Source organism: Eptesicus fuscus, chromosome 9, assembly GCF_027574615.1.
Source record: "Eptesicus fuscus isolate TK198812 chromosome 9, DD_ASM_mEF_20220401, whole genome shotgun sequence".
NCBI classification, from domain to species: domain Eukaryota; kingdom Metazoa; phylum Chordata; class Mammalia; order Chiroptera; family Vespertilionidae; genus Eptesicus; species Eptesicus fuscus.
Window position 1 is genome coordinate 75,155,876 of NC_072481.1, and position 19,849 is coordinate 75,175,724.

The 19,849-nt window shown below is 43.0% G+C and overlaps 1 protein-coding gene across 3 annotated transcripts in view; it reads right to left on the reverse strand.

Moving 5' to 3' along the window:
• Nucleotides 1-4,503: 4,503 nt before the first annotated feature.
• The window catches only part of CDKAL1 (CDK5 regulatory subunit associated protein 1 like 1), a 654,128-nt gene continuing 638,782 nt past the window's right edge, over nt 4,504-19,849 (reverse strand). For all 3 annotated transcript variants that reach the window (XM_008146133.3, XM_028152333.2, XM_054721432.1), the window contains one exon: nt 4,504-5,064. In XM_008146133.3, coding sequence (XP_008144355.2) covers nt 4,891-5,064 — 174 coding nt within the window. In that variant the 3' untranslated portion in view covers nt 4,504-4,890. The remainder of the gene's footprint in view (nt 5,065-19,849) is intronic.

Sequence of the window (19,849 nt, forward strand, 5' to 3'; positions counted from 1 at the left end):
CAGCTGCAATCCATTTTCTTTGAATTTTTCTTCTTTTGCTTCATTTGTTAGAATTAGACTCTTAAGTCCTTGAAGCAGGAATCTTTTTATTTCATATATAATTCTTTTTGGTAGTCATGTGCTAATATCAGAATTTAAAACACCTAACTTTATTTGTAGAATTGGTTTACAGGCTTAAATGGCTAAAGTAAATATGAAAAGGGGAGAAACGATGTGTGCCAAAGACACAGGACTTGACATATGATGAGCTGATTTAATCTTCCAACGATCCTGCAATGGAATCATGCCCTTATTTTACAGATGAGAAAGTGGCCTGGCTGCCATTGAAACCAAACCTTTGCTGATGTCAAAAATCTCATGCTCTTTCCCTGTATACCTCAAATTTGTATTGGAAACAACTGAGATATGAATCCAGTTGATTCAGGTCCTTAGCTCCTTCACAGTTCCTTAACTCAAATTTATGGTTTGAACACCATAAAAACCAAGCTCCGTGGTAAGGCAAGTACAAATTTATCCAAGTTTGGCATGAATTCTCTAAATTAGGTTGTGTCATAAAGCAGAGGTTCTCAAGCTTTCTTCATTCATGGAACCCCAAGGCCAAAACAGCTACCCATTCTGTTCATTAAGTAGGCAGGCCCTACCAACTTAATTAATATGTCTGTCCTCATATCTTATAAAAAGTTTAAAAAAGTAATACATGTAACTTGAAAGAAAATATTTTATTTCAGTCTAAAACTGTCATCATTACTTATTAATAGAAACTGTGCATCTGTTGGGCACTGCACAACTCTCAAACCTTGGAATAAGATCACCTTCATGTCTTGTTCCACATCCATTTTCACTTGATACATCAAAGCAACTGCTGAAAACCCACTTACAAACACAGGGCATCATCAAAAAACGTTGTGAATTCTAACGTTGAAATTATGAACTGTTTAGAGCTAGTAGTAGTTTGCATGAATCTAGCAGATGTTGCTGTGTTGATCTTGAACATTTAAGATATAAATGGCATTCCTGTGAGTGCACTGCAGCACCCTGGGGTGCCTCAGGGACCAGCAGGTCTTAAGAATATCTTTTTTCTTTTCCTTTTTCTTCTTTCCTTCCCTTCTCTCTTCATTTTTTTCTAGTTTAATAATTATAAAACCTCTTGAAGCTTCATTTATAACTCAAATTCTCTCTCCATGACATAATATATACTGAAATTTCAACCAGAAATGAAGTCAGTAGAAAAACATATGTTTTGACTGAACAACATATGGAAATCTGATGTTTGTAGACACATTTTCCCAGCAACAAAGTTTTTAGAAAAGAATTCTTTACATTCTCCTATTGACTATCTTCTTTTTCTTGATAAAGAAGATAGAAAGAAAAAGTGAGGGAGAGGGGAAGAGAGGGAGGGAGGGAGGAAGGAAGGCAAAACTTGATTAATAAATCTTCTTTATTAAGTGCATCCTGTACACGCACATTCTTGGAGCAGGACAACACTGAGAGAAGGACAGAGCTGCCCAGAGTCCAGGCATCCACACGGTCCCTCCTAGATACAGATCTGTTGGCACAGTCGGTGGAAGACAGGGTACAAGGGAGCAGGATGAGTGAAACAGTGTAGAAAACTTGGGCTTTAGAGTCAGACTGTGTTCAAGTCCTGCCTCTATAACTTAGTAGCTCTGAGTCCCTTGGAAGTTACTTAATCTTGTGAATTTTAGGTTTTTTTTTTTTTTTTCATTAAAATGGAAATAATAATACTTATGTTATTTGAGACTGATTAGCACTTGTAAAGTGCACTTCATAATATCTGGCACATTTAAGGGCTAGACAGTTATCAATATTATTATTACAATTAGAGGCCTGGTGCATGAAATTCATCCACGGGTTAGGGGGTCTGTGTCTCAGCCAGCCTGTACCCTCTTCAATCCGGGACCCCTTGGGGGATGTCTGACTGCCACAGGAATCAGGCCTAAACTGGCGGTCAGACATCCCTTTTGCAACCCAGGACCACTGGCTCCTAACCTCTCGCCTGCCTGCTTGCCTGATCGCCCCTAACCACCTCTGCCTGCTGGCCTGATGCCCCTAACTGCTCTCCCCGGCCTGCCTGATCACCCTCTGCTCTCCCTCACTGGCCTGATCGCCCCCTAACTGTTCTCCCCAGCTGGCCTGATTGCCCCCTAACTGCTCTCCACTGCTGGCCTGATCGCCCCTAACCTCCTTTGCCTCAGCCCCCGCCACCGTGGCTTTGTCCAGAAGTATGTTCGGAAGACGTCCGGTCTAATTAGCATATTACCCTTTTATTAAGTATAGATAGGGCCGACCCAAAGGTAGGAGAAGGCAGAGGTAAGGTCTGCCAAAGAATGGCAAGGGTAGAGAGAGAGGAAATGGTGGGGAGAATGGTGGAGTTCATGTCAATAAATGGATTGCATCCAGAACTCTGCTGGTGGGAATGTAAATTGGTACAACCAATTAAGAAAACCACTTGATAGTGTTTACTAAAGCTGAGCATATGCATATGACCCAACTAAGCAATTTGACTTCTAGATATATGCTCAGCACACAAATGCTTACATAGGCGCACCAAAACACAAGTTTAGAGCAGCACTATTCATGATAGCCAGAAAATTAGAAACAACCCTGTAGGATGGCTAAATACAATGTGGTAGTTCATACAGTAGAATTCTATTCAGCAACACAAGTGAATGTGCTACTGCTACATACAACAACCCGGATGCAACTCACAAGTAATGATGGGTAAAGGCAGACAATGCCATTTTTATAAAATTCATGATCAGGCAAGCCAATCTATGGTATTAGAAATATGGGTAGTGGTTGCCTTTTTGGGGGCAGAATTAGTGTCTGGGAAAGCGTGTGGGGAGTCTACTGGGGCTCGTTATGTGTATTCACTTTTTGAAAATCCATCAAACTGTCCCCTATGATTTATGTACATTTTCATCTGTATGTTTTCCTCTAAGAGTTTACCTTTAGAAACAAAGTGGGCCAAAGTATTGAACAAAATCTTGCTGTAGATTGAATGTTTGTGTCTCCCCTACCCCCAATTCATATATTGAAACCCAAGTCCCAATATGATGGTGGGAGATGGGGCCTTCAGGTGGTGATTGGGTCATGAGGGTGGAACCCTCCTGAATGGGATTAGTCCCTTTATAAGAAGAGACCCAGAGAGCTCCCCTATCCCTTCCACCATGTGCGGATGCAGCCAGAAAACAGCATCCATGAATCACAATGCACCACATCTGCTGGTACCTTGATCTTGGACTTCCCAGCCTCCAGAACTGTGAGAAATATCTACTGCTTATAAGCCACCCAGTCTATGGTATTATTACAGCAGCCTAAGACAGACCTCTTTATAACTTTCCTTTTAGGCAGAGAGGGCCACGTTAAAAAAAAGGAAAAAAAAAAAAAGAAAAGAAAGAAAAGAAAAACAAAGAAAAATTACAAAAGGATTTTGGCCCTAAGAGAAAACATGAAAAGACAACATGAGGCACAACAGCAGCTATATTTACAAAGTGCAGGTCAACTGTCCTACGGTGACTGACTCTGAATGAATCAGGATAGGCTAGGTTATAACTCCCTAATCTCCGTGGCTTAACACAACAGAGCTCCTTCTTGTTCTACACACACTGGCAGGGGCTCTGCTCCTCATGTTCACTTGGGGACCCTGCCTGAGGGGGACTTCATCCTGGCATGCATATTAAATTTATTGGGGTGACATTGGCAATAGGATCATATAGGTTTCAGATGTGGATCTCTATGTTACAAAATCTGTATATCGCACCATGTTCCCACCACCCAAAGTCAAATCATCTTCCGTCACTGTCACCATATATTAGGCCCCCTTCACTCCCCAACCCCCAGACTTTGTTTTTAAATGTGATTTCCTCTTAGACTCACATACCAGTTTCGGGAGAAATGTACTAACTCATCAACTGATGACATAATTAAATTTTAATTTGGATTCCTTACAAGACACATAAAAGGCTGAAACATTTTGTGATAAAAGGAAGAGCTGAACAAGGGTGTGGGTTTAAAGATGAAAAATGTCCTATGGTAACCACAGGGCACCTGATTTCCCTGTGCTGATACAATCCAAATAAGTTCTTTAAATAATGATAATTTCTTATTACACCAATTCCTTTCATTATGAAAGAAGCCACTTCCTTTAGTAAAGGCCAACGATGACAGGTAGAAATAAACCTTTGATGCAATCGATCAAAAATGTCCGAAAAGGGGCTCAGTGTGTTTCGGACTAATCCCGTTTTTGAAAGTTCATGGCGCTAAGGAATTGGGTACGTCCTCACTTCTCCACCTGCTGCCGAGAGTCCTTTCAGTGGCAGAGTCGTCCATCCACGCCCCCCTCCCCCCCCCCCACACACACACATTCCAAAAGGATTGAAGGTCCAAAAATAGGCTTTGCTATAAACTTTTCAGGAACACATCTGCTGTGAGAAATAAGATGTTTGTAGCATCGGGACTCCGAACAAAGCATAAAGAAGGAGATGCATTTAAAAATGTTTATTAAAGGTTGAAAAGTCTTCCCACATAAGGAAGAGGTGACCAGACCCACTCCGCTGTATGTCAGGTTCTGACCTGAAGATTGACGGTTTAAAGAGGATGCAGCCACTGCATTTCTTGCCTAAAATAAACCAAAAGGAGCTTAATGTAAAAGATAGGCTACGGCAGCTGTTATGAAGTTTGAGCTCAAATAACCAGTGGGCCCCACTCCACGTGAGACAGGGTGAGCTTCTCCAGAAAGTGTGGCTAAAAGGCGGCAAGGAGGCCAGTATAAATGACTGCCCTTTGAGAACTGATGTGGTTGCTTCCTGTTCACTGAAGACTTTAATTAGGAATTTATTCTTCTTCGCAGATGCTTCATTTAGCTGTGTTTTAATTGTAGAGCTTGACAAGAAAAGCCAAAAGAAGAGCAAGGAGGGTGAGGCCCACAGACACCATCAGGGCTCCGTCTTGATGGAGCCTCTGCAGCCGCAGCCCCACTCTGGAACCAGCCGAGTCGCACTGGGACATCGAGCTCAGGGGACCCCCACGCCTGCTTCTGAATTCCTAGGAAGAGAGAGACACAGAAGAAAATAATTTAAAAATGCAAAGAAAGCCCCATTATGATATCAATCAAGTAATGGGTCCCAAGAAGAAACTTTTTTTTTTTTAATTGAGATATAACTGACATATAACCTTGTCTTAGTTTCAGGTGCACAGCCTAATGCTTGGTGTTTGTATACACTGTGAATGACCACCCCTGTAAGACCACTTAACATCTATCACTGCACATAGTCACACATTTATGTGTCTTGTGATGAGAAGTTTCAGTGCATATATCCTTTTGAGTTAGTATTTTTGTTTCCTTTGGAAATATTCCTAGAAGTGGAATCGCTGGATCATATAGCAGTTCTATTTTGAATTTTGTAAGGAACTTCCATACTGCTTTCCACAGTGGCTGGACCAATTTACATTCCTACCAACAGTGCACAAGGGTTCCCTTATCCACATCCTTGCCAACGCTTATGTCTTGTCTTTTTAATAATAGTGATTCTAACAGGTGTAAGGTGATATCTCCCTGTGGTTCTGATTTGCATTTCCCTCTGGCAATCCGGGACTCATTGGGGGATGTAATAGTGTGCAAAGCCAGACGGCCAGGGAGGAGCCTGAGCCCGGGCTGGGCGGGCGCACCGCACCGCTCCCACTCATCCCAGCCCTGCAGCGCCTGCCACTGCTGCCCTTCATAGCACTGCTGCGGAGGCGGGAGAGGCTCGCCAGCCGTAAGCCCGATGTCTGGTGCCCTTCAGTCAGCTGAGTGGTGCTCCCGCTGTGGGAGCACACTGACCACCAGGAGGCAGCTCCTGCGTTGAGCATCTGCCCCCTGGTGGTCAGTGCGTGTCATAGCGACCAGTCGACTGGTCTTTCAGTCGCTTAGGCTTTTATATGTATAGATTAAGGCCACAGAACCAGAAGCATAAGGATCCAGTAAGAAAAGTGGAGGACAGGCTCTATGCAAACATTCTAAGTAGCATATTTATGGACACACCACATGCCCAGCAGTGCTCTAAGTACTCTACATCCCTCTCTCCTTTATAACAACCAACCTCCTTGAGAGGTAGTTCACATGAATAAATCCCAACTTTAAGTACTCACCCTGTTTACAGACAGTAGGAATAAATGGTGAAGTGGATGAGAGGCTGGGCTTCAATCAAGCTAAGGTTAGCCTTGGTAGTAACCTATCATTGATAATGCAATATCTACACTAATAAAAGAGAAAGATGCAAGTTGACTGTCACTTCACGACGCCCGCCTGCCAATCAGGAGTGAGTATGTAAATTAATCCAACAAAGATGACAGGTTAATTTGCATACGCAGGCACCGAGCGGCGGGGGCGGGGCAGCCGCTTGTGCACATGCTGGTGCCAAGTGGCCTGGGTCCTGGGGATGGGAGTCCTTGGGACCCAGGCCACTCTGAGCCTGTAGGCCCGTGTGTAGGCCTGGAGCGGTTGGGGTCCCGGAATGACCCCTGGCCATTCCGGGCCTACGTGCACAGGTGCGGAGCAGCCAGGAGCGGGGCGGGAACATCCCCGGGGCCCAGGTGCTCCGAGCCGGCGCATGTGCAAGCGGCCGGGGGTAGGGTGGGAACATCCCCTGCAGCGAGCAAGCAGACAGCAGACTATGGGGGACTGCTTGCCCCTCGCTGCGGTGGCAAGGGGCAAGCAGTCCCCCGCAGCAAGTGAGCAGACAGCAGGGCCCTGCTTGCCCCTGGCCGTGGTAGCGAGGGGCAAGCAGTCCCCCGCAGGGCCCCCACAGAGAGCAGACACCAGGGTCCTGCTTGCCCTTGCGGCAGTGAGCCAGAGAGCAGACAGCAGGGCCCTGCTTGCCCCTGGCCCCGGAGGCGAAGGGCAAGCAGACCCCCACAGAGAGCAGACACCAGGGCCTGTGGTGGCATCAAGCAGGCAGGTCTGCAGAGAGCAGAGAACCACAGGGTGCAGGCCTAAGCCATCAGTAGGACATCCCCTGAGGGCTCCCAGATTGGAGAGGGTGCAGGTTGGACTGAGGGACACCCCCCCTGCCGTGCATGAATTTCATGCACCGGGCCCCTAGTAAAGAAATTTTAAAAAATAATAATGGCAGTACCTAATTATTAAAATGACTATCAAGATCAAGACCAAACAGACTTCCCCCCTTCTCTGCTACACAACCTCAGGAAGGCAATGGTGCTATTTTGGGTTTCTCTACAGAAGGACTGTCCAGGAGAGCCAGCCTCAGGTCGGGCGCACTCTGCACACCTGTCTTGCAGTTCTGAGCCTTGTTGAGTTTCCAAATGTGACCTGTAGATGGCACATTCCCGAGTATTCTCTGAACATACGCACACATACGTGATCTGCTCGCATTAGAACATGTTGCAAAATGTGTTTTAATGAGGAACAGTTGGTCTGGTTCTGCTCAAATAAAAGATATCTCTGTAAGAGAGTTGCCACCTGTCTTCCCATCTTGCAGTGCAGCTTCTAAATGAGCTCTTCTGTCCCTGACACCTGCAGGTGTCACAGGGCCCTGAAATCATAGGCCACGTGCCAGCTCCCTTCCTGAAGTTGACAGGCAACCTCGGTCCTGTGCTCGATGTCATTGCCAGATAGCAGGGCACACAGGGCAGTGAGGGTGCCAAGCTACCTTTCTCCACTATTCTTCTAAACATTCCTCAAATTGGGACCATCTTAATATCATATAACCAGGTCTGCCTAATTATCTCCAAACCAAAGATGTTAGTATTTTCTAGTTTTTATAGTCTACGTAAATAATGTCCTATGCATTGTCCATGAGCATTACTGGTACGCTGGCATTTAATGGCCTCGGCAATTAAATGTGGAATCAATTACATGTTTTCATTTGTTTTGAGAGGACATTTGCATTTTAAAACCTCTGTCACAGAGTTACATGATGACAGCACAGTATTGTCAAGCCCTTCTGTATCACTTTTGGGCATGAACAATTCTAAATCAGACATTATCCTTATGTCATTTTTCCTCCCCCCTCACCTCAAATGCATAATTGCTGTCATTAGAAAGGCAAAAAAAAAAAAATTTTAAACTGGAACACACATACACACACACACATCACTATAACCTTGATTTTTTATCTTTATTTTGGTGATAGCAGAGTAAACACAAAGCTTTGCTAATAAGGCCAGACATGAATTATTAAACTATCTACCGTATGATCAAATGCATTTAAGATTATATTCTGAATAATTCTTTTTTGACGTTCACCAAAGGAGAAGATCTGACGTGCCCTGCAGGGTCTCAGTGAGCCTCTCTTTCAGAGTGCCCAACCCTCTGACTTGAACTGCACCAAATGGGAAAAAGAAATAATCCAAAGCTCGCATCAGCCCGTCACTTAATTATTGCTTTATGTAAGACCTCGCTTCATCCGACTTAGATATGAAAACAACTCAGCTCCCAATGTTTTCTAATGGATTCAAAATATTTCTCATGTGTAACATTTTCTCATGGCTCAGAGGCAGTTAGAACTCGAAGTGGACGCTAACAGCGATAAAGAGAAATAATTAGATGGCTCATAACTCAAGATAAATTAGAGTTTAGGATCTTTATTTTTAACAAAGCCTAGACATATAGCATATGCAGGAAATCTATCAAAACCAAATATGTGATCAATGAAAGGAAGTTTTCTTAAAATATACATTATGCGGTATAGCATACTATCAGAAAAGAATCTCAAAATCTCCTTATTTTGAAAGACTTTAAATACAAAATTACCTTCATATCTGAAAGCTATCTTGATCATAATTGCATTTTACGCTGCAAAATATAAATTGAAGGAAGCCCCTCCTAAGGTAAGCATCCCTAATGCAAACTGCTGCGTGGTTCCCAGATAACAAGGAGTGGACAAAGGTGGCCGCTCAGCGTTTGCAATGCCTTCCCAACCCTCTAGTTGTGGGTTTCTATCCGAATACCCTCATCTTCTTTGAAGTTCTTAATCTTTAACTTAGCACCAATGTGCATTCAAATGAGCTTACATATTTCTAATTTTTGACTTGTTACATTGATGAAAATAAGGGGGATGTTGCAGGACAAAAGAATCAGATCTAGAATTAATAACACAGTGTAGAAATCTTTGCCAATAGTACTGCATTGTCATTTGTTTATACATAACTTCTCTAGTTCTACAAAAAAATGAGAGGTTGCAAGCTTTGCCAAAGGTATGCTATCAGAGATCTGGCATCTTAGCTGGAGATACATTTATTTTTATTTCTTTACTAGAGGCTGGGTGCATGAAAATTTGTGCACTCGGGGGGTCCCTCAGCCCAGCCTGCGCCCTCTCGCAGTCTGCAATCCCTCAGGGGATGTCCACCTGCCGGCTTAGGCCCGCTCCCTGGGGGATCGGGCCTAAGCTGGCAGTCAGACATCCCTCTGGTAGCCCGGGAGCCCTCAGGGGATGTCTGACTGCGGCTTAGGCTGTGGAGGAGGTGGGAGAGGCTCCCATCATTGCCACTGCGCTCGCAGCTGTCAGCTCGGCTTGTGGCTGAGTGGAGTGCACTGACCACCAGGGGGCGGCTCCTGCATTGAGAGTCTGCTTCCTGGTGGTCAGTGCACGTCATAGCAACTGGTCATTCTGCCATTAGGGTCAGTTTGCATATTGCCCTTTTATTATATAGGATTGTTACTAAATTTTTTCTTCTCAAAAGAGGAGCTTTTCTTATTAGCCATACTTAATAAAATTATTCTAGAACTTATGTAGGTCTCTCTTTTGCTAACTAAGTATCAGCCATAGATGTAAGACAAGTATAGACACACACACACACACACACACACACACACACACACAACCTTGAAATAAAGAAGGAACCAGAAGGCTCACATGAAACTATGCAATTTCTAATCGCAATGTTCATACAGTGCCAGAAATCTGAACTCATCTATTCCAAATTATTGGCTGGAGCTAAGCACTAGTACAAACTAAAGCTGCTCCACAGGTGTGACAAAGCTGAAGGAAGAAAGAAAAAGTTAACTGGGTCAAGATGCTCTACTGATGATGAAGTCCTTTTAATAATCTCTTCAACCACAACTGAAACCATCCTCCTTCCATGGAGTATACACAGGAAGCTGTGAAGTAGGATGTTGAGGAACATAACAATTGCGTGTATTAAAGTTAATCTTTAAGTAATCAATTCAACTCAAAATAATTACTCCTAAGAATTTCTTTCAACTAGGTAACCATGAAAGTGTGTTGGCAGATGTTTGTGCTTTAAATGAAAAAGAAGCCATGATGTTAACAGCTATTACAATGCAACCCTCTCATCCTGTTCCAAGTACCATTTTCAATGACACCGGAGATATGGTTTTAGCATCAGCGAGCTCCATGAACTGCATAAAATGAATAAAGGAGATGGCAGGTACTTTGTTTTGTCTCAAAGAGTCTCATAAAATGATGAGCTAACATGTAAAATGTTTCCTATAATACACCATGATATTCAGTTTGGAGAACTGAGATAAACTAGTTAAGAACATGGTACATACTAACTATAATTACACTGAACTCAGTCACCTGGAGAAAGTTCACATCTCTACCTTTTTTCCTATCACTTCCAAAGTTCCATTATGTGTACTTCCAAAAATCCACTCCAAGGAATGCCTGTTTTCTCTTTCAATTTTTATTTTGAATACGGACAGTTTTTAAAAAGAAAGAACAACAATCCTATCAAAGTCACTTAAAATAACTGGAAGATTAATATTAAGAAACTTAATAATTCATATGACTATAAAAGTGTAGTGGGCAGCCTCTAAAACAGCCCCCAACAATCCCTACCTCCTGATATTCACGTGCTTGTGTAATACCTTTCCCTTGACCATGGGCTAAACCTACCGACATGCTTCTAATTAACACTTGACATAAATGATGGGGTGTCACTCCTGAAATTAGGTTACAAAAAAACTGTGGCTTCTCTCTTCCTCACTCTGTTTGCTTGCTCTGTGGGAAGCCAGCTGCCAAGTGTGGGCTGCCCTATGCAGAGCCCCCATGAGAAGTCACTGAGGGAGACCTCTGATCAACAGCCAACAAAGGACCAAGACCTCAATTTAATAACCCATGAGAGACAGAATGCTGGCATCAACCCACAGGTGGACTCAGAAGCACGCCTTCCCCAGCTGAGCTCTCAGTTGAGACAGCACTCCTGGTTGACACCCTGACTGCAACCTCATGACAGGCATCAAGCCAGAGGCACCCAGCTAAGCAGTGTCCAGATTTCTCAGTCACTGAAGCTCTCGGATAATAAATGTTTATTGTTTTAAGTTGCTAAATTTTGAGGTAATTTGTTATACAGCAGGAGATAACTAACAAAAAATATGCCAGGTAGAGGGCTAGAAAATGATTCACATGTAACTTTAAACATTATTTGTAACAGAGGCATTGCAGACCAAGGAAAGATAGACTTTCAGTAAAATTTTCTGGAACAATTCATTATATACTCATAAAACAATGAAATTTAGCCTCTACCTACCATGCTTAAAAATCTATTACAGATAGATTGGTTTCTTACCTAGCTAAGGCAAAACTGGAAAAATTTAGAAGACAATCTGGGCCAAAAATCTGTCTAATCCACAAGGGTAGGAAAATAGTTCTTAAATCACAAAAATACACACAGTTCTATGAGCACCAAAAAGAAGTTAAAATACAAGCCAGAAAATGGGAGAAGACATTTGCTTCACATGTAGCTGATTTTATATAAAGAAATCCTAAAAATCAATAAGATGGTGAATTCAATAGAAGGAAATGAGCAAAAGACTTACACAGACTCTTTACTGAAGAGGAAATCTGAATAAATATATAAAGAAACCAATCAATATATTAAAATGTGCCCAACCTCATTCATAATTAAGAGAAAAACAAGTCAACAACACAGTGAGATACCAATTCTCCACCAGGGTGGCAAAAAGTAAGAGGCCTACCAATCTAAGTGTGGATGAGAATGCAGAGGCATCAGAAGGCGTCAACACCGCTGCGGGTGGGGATCTAAATAAACTAACACAACCACCTTGGGAAACAGTGGGGCATTATCTGGCAAAGTGGGAGTGGTGCACACCTGACAACCCCACAATCCCACTCTTGGGTGTGTTACCAAGACTACAGAGTCTTTGCAAGTACAGGTCAATCTCAAGTCCCCATCATGGCTGATGGGATTTGAGTTAGACGCTCTAGCTGGTTTAGAGTAGAGAGGGAGGTGGGGGAGGGGCTGGTCAAAGGTAGACTAAAGTAGCCCTGGGGTGTGAGGCTCAAGCTGTGGGGCCAGGGCTTCCTGAGAACATTAGCTTTCCAAGCTGTTTCCCTAACAACCGGTTTCTTTTTTAAGATGGGTCCCAGTAACTAACCTACCTCTTCTCCTTTAACACTCCTCCTTTTCTTTCAATTCCTAAGGTGTTCCTCACCACCTTTTAAAAGATTACTGGCCAACGTGGAAAACAGATGGGACATAAAGGGCCACTCAGTTGCCAATAACACATCTTCTCATTTTTCACTTGGGTTCTATGGGATAAGATCAGTTCCTGTACTCATTTCCTAAGGCTGCTGTAACAAATTACCACAAAACGAGTGGCATAAAACAACACAAACTTATCAGGTTACAATTCTGGAGCTCAGCAGTCTGGAAGGAGTCTCACTGGACTACCATGAAATGAGGTGCCGTCCTCCTTCTGGAGGCTCCGGGGGAGATCCACTTCCTTGCCTTTTCCAGCTTGCATTCCTTGGCTCCTGACCCCCTCCCATGGTCCAAAGTCAAAAATCACTTCACTCCGACCTCTGATTCTCCTGCTGCCCTTCTACTTTTAAGGACTATCTTGATTACACTGGGCCCACCTGGATAATCCAGGATAATCTTTAATCTATGGTTAACTGGTTAGCAAATTTAATTCCATGTACAACGTAACCCCTGGGTCACCACGGAACTTAGCACATTCACAGGTTTTGGGGATTAGGATGTGGACATCTTGGGGGCTGTTTTCCTGCCTACCACAGGCCCCAAGGGTGATAATGTTGAGTTGAGCCATGGGGTACACACATCTCAGAGAAAAACACCATACTCTAGTGCCGTGGTCGGCAAACTGCGGCTCGCGAGCCACATGCGGCTCTTTGGCCCCTTGAGTGTGGCTCTTCCACAAAATACCACGGCCTGGGCGAGTCTATTTTGAAGAAGTGGTGTTAGAAGAAGTTTAAGTTTAAAAAATTTGGCTCTCAAAAGAAATTTCAATCGTACTGTTGATATTTGGCTCTGTTGACTAATGAGTTTGCCGACCGCTGCTCTAGTGTACTTAATGTTTCCCAATAGAGGACCATGAGGAAATACCTTAATTTATACTAACTTTTACATTTTGGATTCCTTATGTGAAAATGAGGTTTTTTGGTGTTGTTTTTTTTTTTTTTTCTAAAAACTAGATCCAACCCTTCCAGTTTTACGACTCAAATATCTAAAAATAAGACATTGAGTTGTAGAGCTGGAGTGACTGGATCTAAGCTTCAGCAGAATGTGAATTCTTGTGGGGCTACAGAAACAGGGTGGAGAGATGTGCAGCCCACAAGCAAAAAAGCCAGGATTTCATAGCATGTGGCAGAATGAATATATTCAGGGTCCCAGTTCTTCAGACTGCCTGTGTCTGTGCCTTCTATCACATAGCTAGGTAATGCTCTCCCTGGTCTTGACCATGTGACTTACTTTGGCCAGTGGGATGCTATAAAAAATAGTACATGCTGTGAAACTGAGCATTTCTGTGTGCTGTTCTTCTTGCTCTGCCTTCACCATGAGAACATGCACTATAGCCTGTTTTGGATGAGATCCATGGAGCAGAGCAGACTCATCCAAATCATCCTCGCTGAGGCCATCTAGCTCTGTCAGCTGAAGTACTGGGCATGTCAGCCAGCCCACCAAAGTGAGAAGAGCTGCTCAGACACCCTACAGCTGACTGCAGACACATGAGTGAGCCTCGTCGAGATTAGCTGAACTCTACTAAGGTTTTGTGGTTGTGTGTCATGAGGCACTTATAGTATAGCTAACTGATAACATAGAAATGACAAGATATTTGGCCTTCCACTCCTTTTTAGTAAGGGATGTACTTGTACATATATCCCCAGCACAAATGCATTCACTCAGTGGACATTTACTAAATATCTGCTCCATGCCAGGCACTGTTCTAGTCACTAAGGGCAAAGAAGTTAATGAAGCACAACATACCAGCCCTCATGGATGGGGCTTCCATTTTAATAACTGGAGACAAGGAAACACATACATATTGGACGTGTCTGAGGATGAGCTGTATCATAGAGAAAAATAGCATACGAATAGGGGGTACTAGGCTGTGACAGATGGGGGTGGCATTTTACAGAGGGTAACTCAGGGAGGTCTCACTGATAAGGTAGTCTTTCAGCAGAGACCTGCATGAAGGAGACAGCAGACATGTCACACAGCCATCTGAGAGAAGCACCTTCTAAGTAGAGGGACTAGCAAGGGGCAAGTTCCTCCTGAGGGAGGGTACCTGCTGTGTCTAATTCAAGGAGCAGCACGAGGCCACTGTAGCTGGTCCAGCGTGTTTGAGGGGGAGAATGGTCAGTGGAGCAATGAGGGGTCAGGACACTAAGTCTCATAGGCCATTTCAGGACGTTGGCTTCCACTCTGAGCATGAGTGGGAAACCCTACAGATTTTTCTTTTTAATTTTTTATTGTGTTAAGATATATGTAACATAAAATTTATGTTATTTTCGTAATTTTTAAGTGCACAATTCAGTGGCATTAATTACAGTCCTCATGTTGTACAGCCATTATCAGTCGATTCCTAAGATTTTTTATCACTCCAAACAGAAACTCTGTAACCAGTAAGAAATAACTCCTCATATCCAATCTTAGCCCCTGACAAGCTCTAATCTACTTCCTGTTTCTATGAATTTGCCTATTCCAGATCTTTCATACAAGTGAAATCATAAATATTTGTCCTTTTTTTGTGTCTGGCTTATTTCACTTAGCATAATGTTTTCAAGGTTCATTCATGTAGTTGAATATGCATCAGAATTTCATTTCTTTTTATGGATGAATGAAATTCTACTGTATGTGTATATCACAGTTTATCTACTCATTGGTTGATAGACACTTGGGTTGTTTCTACCTTTTGATTATTATGAATAATGCTGCTATGGACATTGGTATACAAGTACCTATTTGAATGCCTGTTTCAATTTTTTGGGTACATGTGCTGGGTCATATGGAATCCTTGATGGGTGTGAGCTGAAGGGAGACATGATCTGATCTACATAGAGGGTAGGAATAGGGAGACTGATTAGGTAGGTTGTGTTTATTTTCAGATAATATAGAAAAGAAAAAATCACCTCCTCAAGAAAGAAAAAGATCTGTAGCAAATAATGCTACCGTGCTCCATAGATGCTCTGTGGTTATTCAGAGGAACTAATCTCCTCTGAGGGATAACAGAAAAGACAGAGCAACTCAAAAAGGGGAACTCAATCAAAAAGGGGAACTGAATCACAATCACAAAGTTTTAATTTTAGGCAACTATACTTCACAAATGCTGTTGCTGGTTATAAATGTGCCTGAAAAGACCAGTGACCAAGTCCTCTTCTCACGGTATATACACTGAGTGGCCAGATTATTATGATCTCTGAACGCATAATAATCTGGCCACTCAGTATCTATCTATCTATCTATCTATCTATCTATCTATCTATCTATCTATCTATCTATCTATCTATCTATCTATCTATCTATCTGAATTCGTGCATGGATGGGGTCCGGCCAGCCTGGCCAGGGGAAGGGGACATGGGCGGTTGGCCGGCCTGCCTGCTGGTCGAACTCCTGGTCGAGGGAACAATTTGCATATTAGCCTTTTATTATATAGGATATCCACTGAATGGCCAGATTATTATGCGTTCAGAGATCATAATAATCTGGCCACTCAGTGTATGTGATGTGGGTAAAGAGCCCATGTCCATAGACGTGATATTACCAGTACCGTGATTCACTAGGCCTAGATAAATCTTCACAGGCTATCACCATGCCACCAATTTCACACCACATATTCACTGATCCCTTCCTATATGCCAGGTACTGCTCTGAATGTTTTCCATGCTTTATCTCACTTCACTGTCAAGATCACTCTATCAAACAGATTCTGTTGCCCCTAATTTATAAAGTGGGAAACACATCTAGAGGGTGACTAGCCAATGACCACACTTAGTGAGGGATAGAGCCCCAAATTCCAAATCCACACAGCATGACCCTCAAGCTCCTGTGCTCAAGGGGAAATCTGATTCTTTTGAAATGGATGTTTGCAAGAAAGAAGTCCTTGGAGCCAGGGCCTCTACGAGAAAAGGTCGATGATGATAAAATATACCTGCAATAGTCCTTTGCTTTTCTGGCCCCTGAATTTCTCGCAAGTGGTGGCAAATTGAAAGGTACTGCATCCTGTTTTTATAGATTGACTTCCTACCAGATAACTGTCAACTTGACATATGGCTTGAATATTTACATTTCTCAGTAATTTTGTAGAATTGTACTGAGGAGACAGAGGGACAGGAGAAAATTTGTTTCTCCAAGGCCCTTTAGCTTTAAAACACTGAAACTATGTTCAAAACAAAGATATTCATGGTTCTATTATTTTAGGCACAACTCAAAGTCAATACCCTGAGTATGACAGGAGAAACAAGCTATCACTTTCATCACGAGAAAGTAAAAGGAAATAAAACTAAAATTTATGGTTAGAAGCATGCCTGGCTGTAAAGTACACATCCTTACAGTTCCCATGAAAAGAATTTAAATTTGCAAGATTACTATCAGTTTAAAAAGGGGCTTTTGCAATCTGCTTATCGAGATGTCAAATGACTTCAAAGAGCAGGTTGGGTGGCTTGCCTATGATGATTTTAGCCCTTGAAAAATATATTAATTTCCTAGGTTGAAGTAACAAGATTTTAACCTATTTTTGTATTCTCAACTTTCCAGCCTCTGGTTGAGAAACCATCTCATCCACCCTGCATACCACTGAAAGCCAAGTTCATTCAACAAATATGTACTGAGCACCACATCTGAGCTTGGTACTATGCTAGGGCCTGGAGCTGGTGATGAAACAGACAGGTAGCCCTGCTCTTATGAGCTTTTCTTCACTGTTACACTCGGGCTCAAAAACTTTCCAACATGCATGGTAGAAACTTCTAGTATTCACTCTTATGTTCTTATTCATACAGGAGTATGTATTTCCCACGTTCTTGAAATTAGGTGGGGCCATGTGAATAGTTCTGGCCAATGGATGTGAAAAGAAATACCACATGCCATTCCAGTGCCCAGGTGGTGAAAAGCCTGGTTCTTTAGCAATTCCCTTCTTGCAGTCAACCTGGGGCCCTGAGTGACTGTGTGGAACAGACAGTCTCCAGTTCCAAACTGCCCACTAAATGCTACAGATGTGCTGTAGTATGAGCAGGAAATAAACCTTTGTTATGTCAAGCCTGAGATTTCAGAGCTAATTGGTTATTGCAGGACAGCTTAACAGCTGGGCCCTAACTTATCATGGACTAATACATGTGTTTTATTGTCTAAAGTATTAGCTGAAAGTTTTCTATTTGACTTCAACATCCAGAGGCTCCACTCATTAGAGAACATGATTTTCCACTGCCTTCCGATTTGCTGAGGGATGCCCAAATAAAGTCAGATTTATTCCGATGCATTATGTCACTATGTGAACAATTAATTTCTCATTGAGAAAAATTTCCTTATTTGCCTGATTACCCTCAAAGTCCAGTTCTAATCTCACCACGTCCATGTAGTAGAAATTGTTTGAATGCTCTCTCCACACAGACAGTTCTCCACAGAACTAACATAGATTCCGAGGAACATTTCTCATCCTCCTTTGTCCCCGAGGGTGCAAACTTGAGACCCAGGTTCCATATTCAGATGCAACACATGTGAGATGCTGATTATGAAGCAAGTTCCACGAGGAAGCAGACAGGGCTTGGGACCTCTGCTTGCTGGGCAGGGGGCAGAGGTAACATCTCCTACCAGCAGCCTCCGTGTGGTTATGGGTATTATTTTCTGAAAAACTCAGAGTCTACTTCACAGCCCTTCTAACAATTCTGTGAACTATCTAGTGTCTCTTTTTAAACCCTGTTTAAACACTGTTTAAATCCTGTTTAAACTCACTGAACTGTTCTCTGTTGTCTGTAAAGAATGCAGACACACACATTTCCTGATACCACAAGCATTCAAAGGTCGTCTATCTTCCAATCGCTTATGATCTGATGTCATCTAAGTTGGCACTTGATATATTATAGATTTTGTTTCATACACACCTATCTTTCCTCCCAACCAGACTTGCATCTCCTTGAGGGCAAGAAGCACATCCCAGGCCTCCTGTATCCCAGGCCTCCTGTATCCCAGGCCTCCTGTATCCCAGGTCGCCTGTATCCCAGGCCTCCTGTATCCCAGGCCTCCTGTATCCCAGGCCGCCTGTATCCCAGGCCTCCTGTATCCCAGGCCTCCTGTATCCCAGGTCGCCTGTATCCCAGGCAGTGCTTAGCATAGTGCTGGCCCCACTTTAGGAAACTGATGGGATGACCATATAATTCATCATCCAAAGTAGGACACTTCGGGGAGTGAAAGAAAGGGCACTGTTATTAATTAGATCAGGACAAAGGGTATGAACCAGTCCTGTCCCAGACAAACCAAGACACACTGTCATACCTGGCACTTATAAATGAAAGACATTTGAAGGAAAAGTAATATAGTAAAAATCAGGCATGGAAGACACCTGGCACCTGGTTACATCATCACAGGAGATAACGTTCTCCTGGAGACCCAGCCACCAGGACACCGGCTCAGATGACCATTCAGGTCTGGAGGTTTCTGAAATATGGCGTTGCTTTTCATAAGAAAGCTTTTTCCATTTGGCGCTTTTATGATGAAGAATAACCTTTGTTCCCAATGAATTCATTTAGATTTGGTAAAAATCACCCATAACACTAACCACAAGAGCAATTATGCTGCACAGGGTGGCTTAGTGAACCTACATAAGACTCTCTCTCTCACCCCAATCCCTCCTTAAAAGTGTCACAATAGACTAGCATTATTACCAGAAGAACATCCAGACTAAAATCTCAACAGTCAAGAATCGCTTTCATTGTTTCTATCTCCAATATTTAGTCCAGTGCCTAGGTAATATTAGGTTGAATAAATGCTGACACATATCATAAGAAGCCAGGCATGACCTGCATGCTGTATGTGTCAGCAATTCAGGCTCAGGTGGCCTGATTCTCTCTCTTCTCTTGCCCTCAGCCCTTCCTTACTCGGGGCGTCTGCTCAAGCCTTTGCCACGGCTTGCTATTCCTTCTATCCCCTCCCCCAGTGTGGGCGGAGCATAGAGAGGCGGGAAGGCCCAATGCCCCTCTAAGATGCCTCTTTGTGAGTGTGCACAGCAATGTAATGAATACTTCATGTGTCCTAGGTGCCTTGGTCCAGGCTAGAATAAAAAGTTGAGATAATACAGGTAGAAAGCCTTAAAACTAAGCACATAGTAGAGGCTCACTAAATGGTAGCTATTATTATCAAGTCAGAATTAGTTCCTTGGTGCAGGCAATTTCCCTCACCAAGGCCCAGCTACGAGCCCCAGGAGGAGAGAAATTATCATCAGTGGTTGTACAATCAGTGAGGGAAGTGAAATGAAAGCTAATTGTTTAGCATCAGCTAGCTCTGCTGATACTTTGGATGGCACTCAAATTGCTACATGAAAGGTACTGCAAACATAGCAAACACGTTTTGAACTGACATAATCATACTAGTTCGGCTGTAATGCCCAATT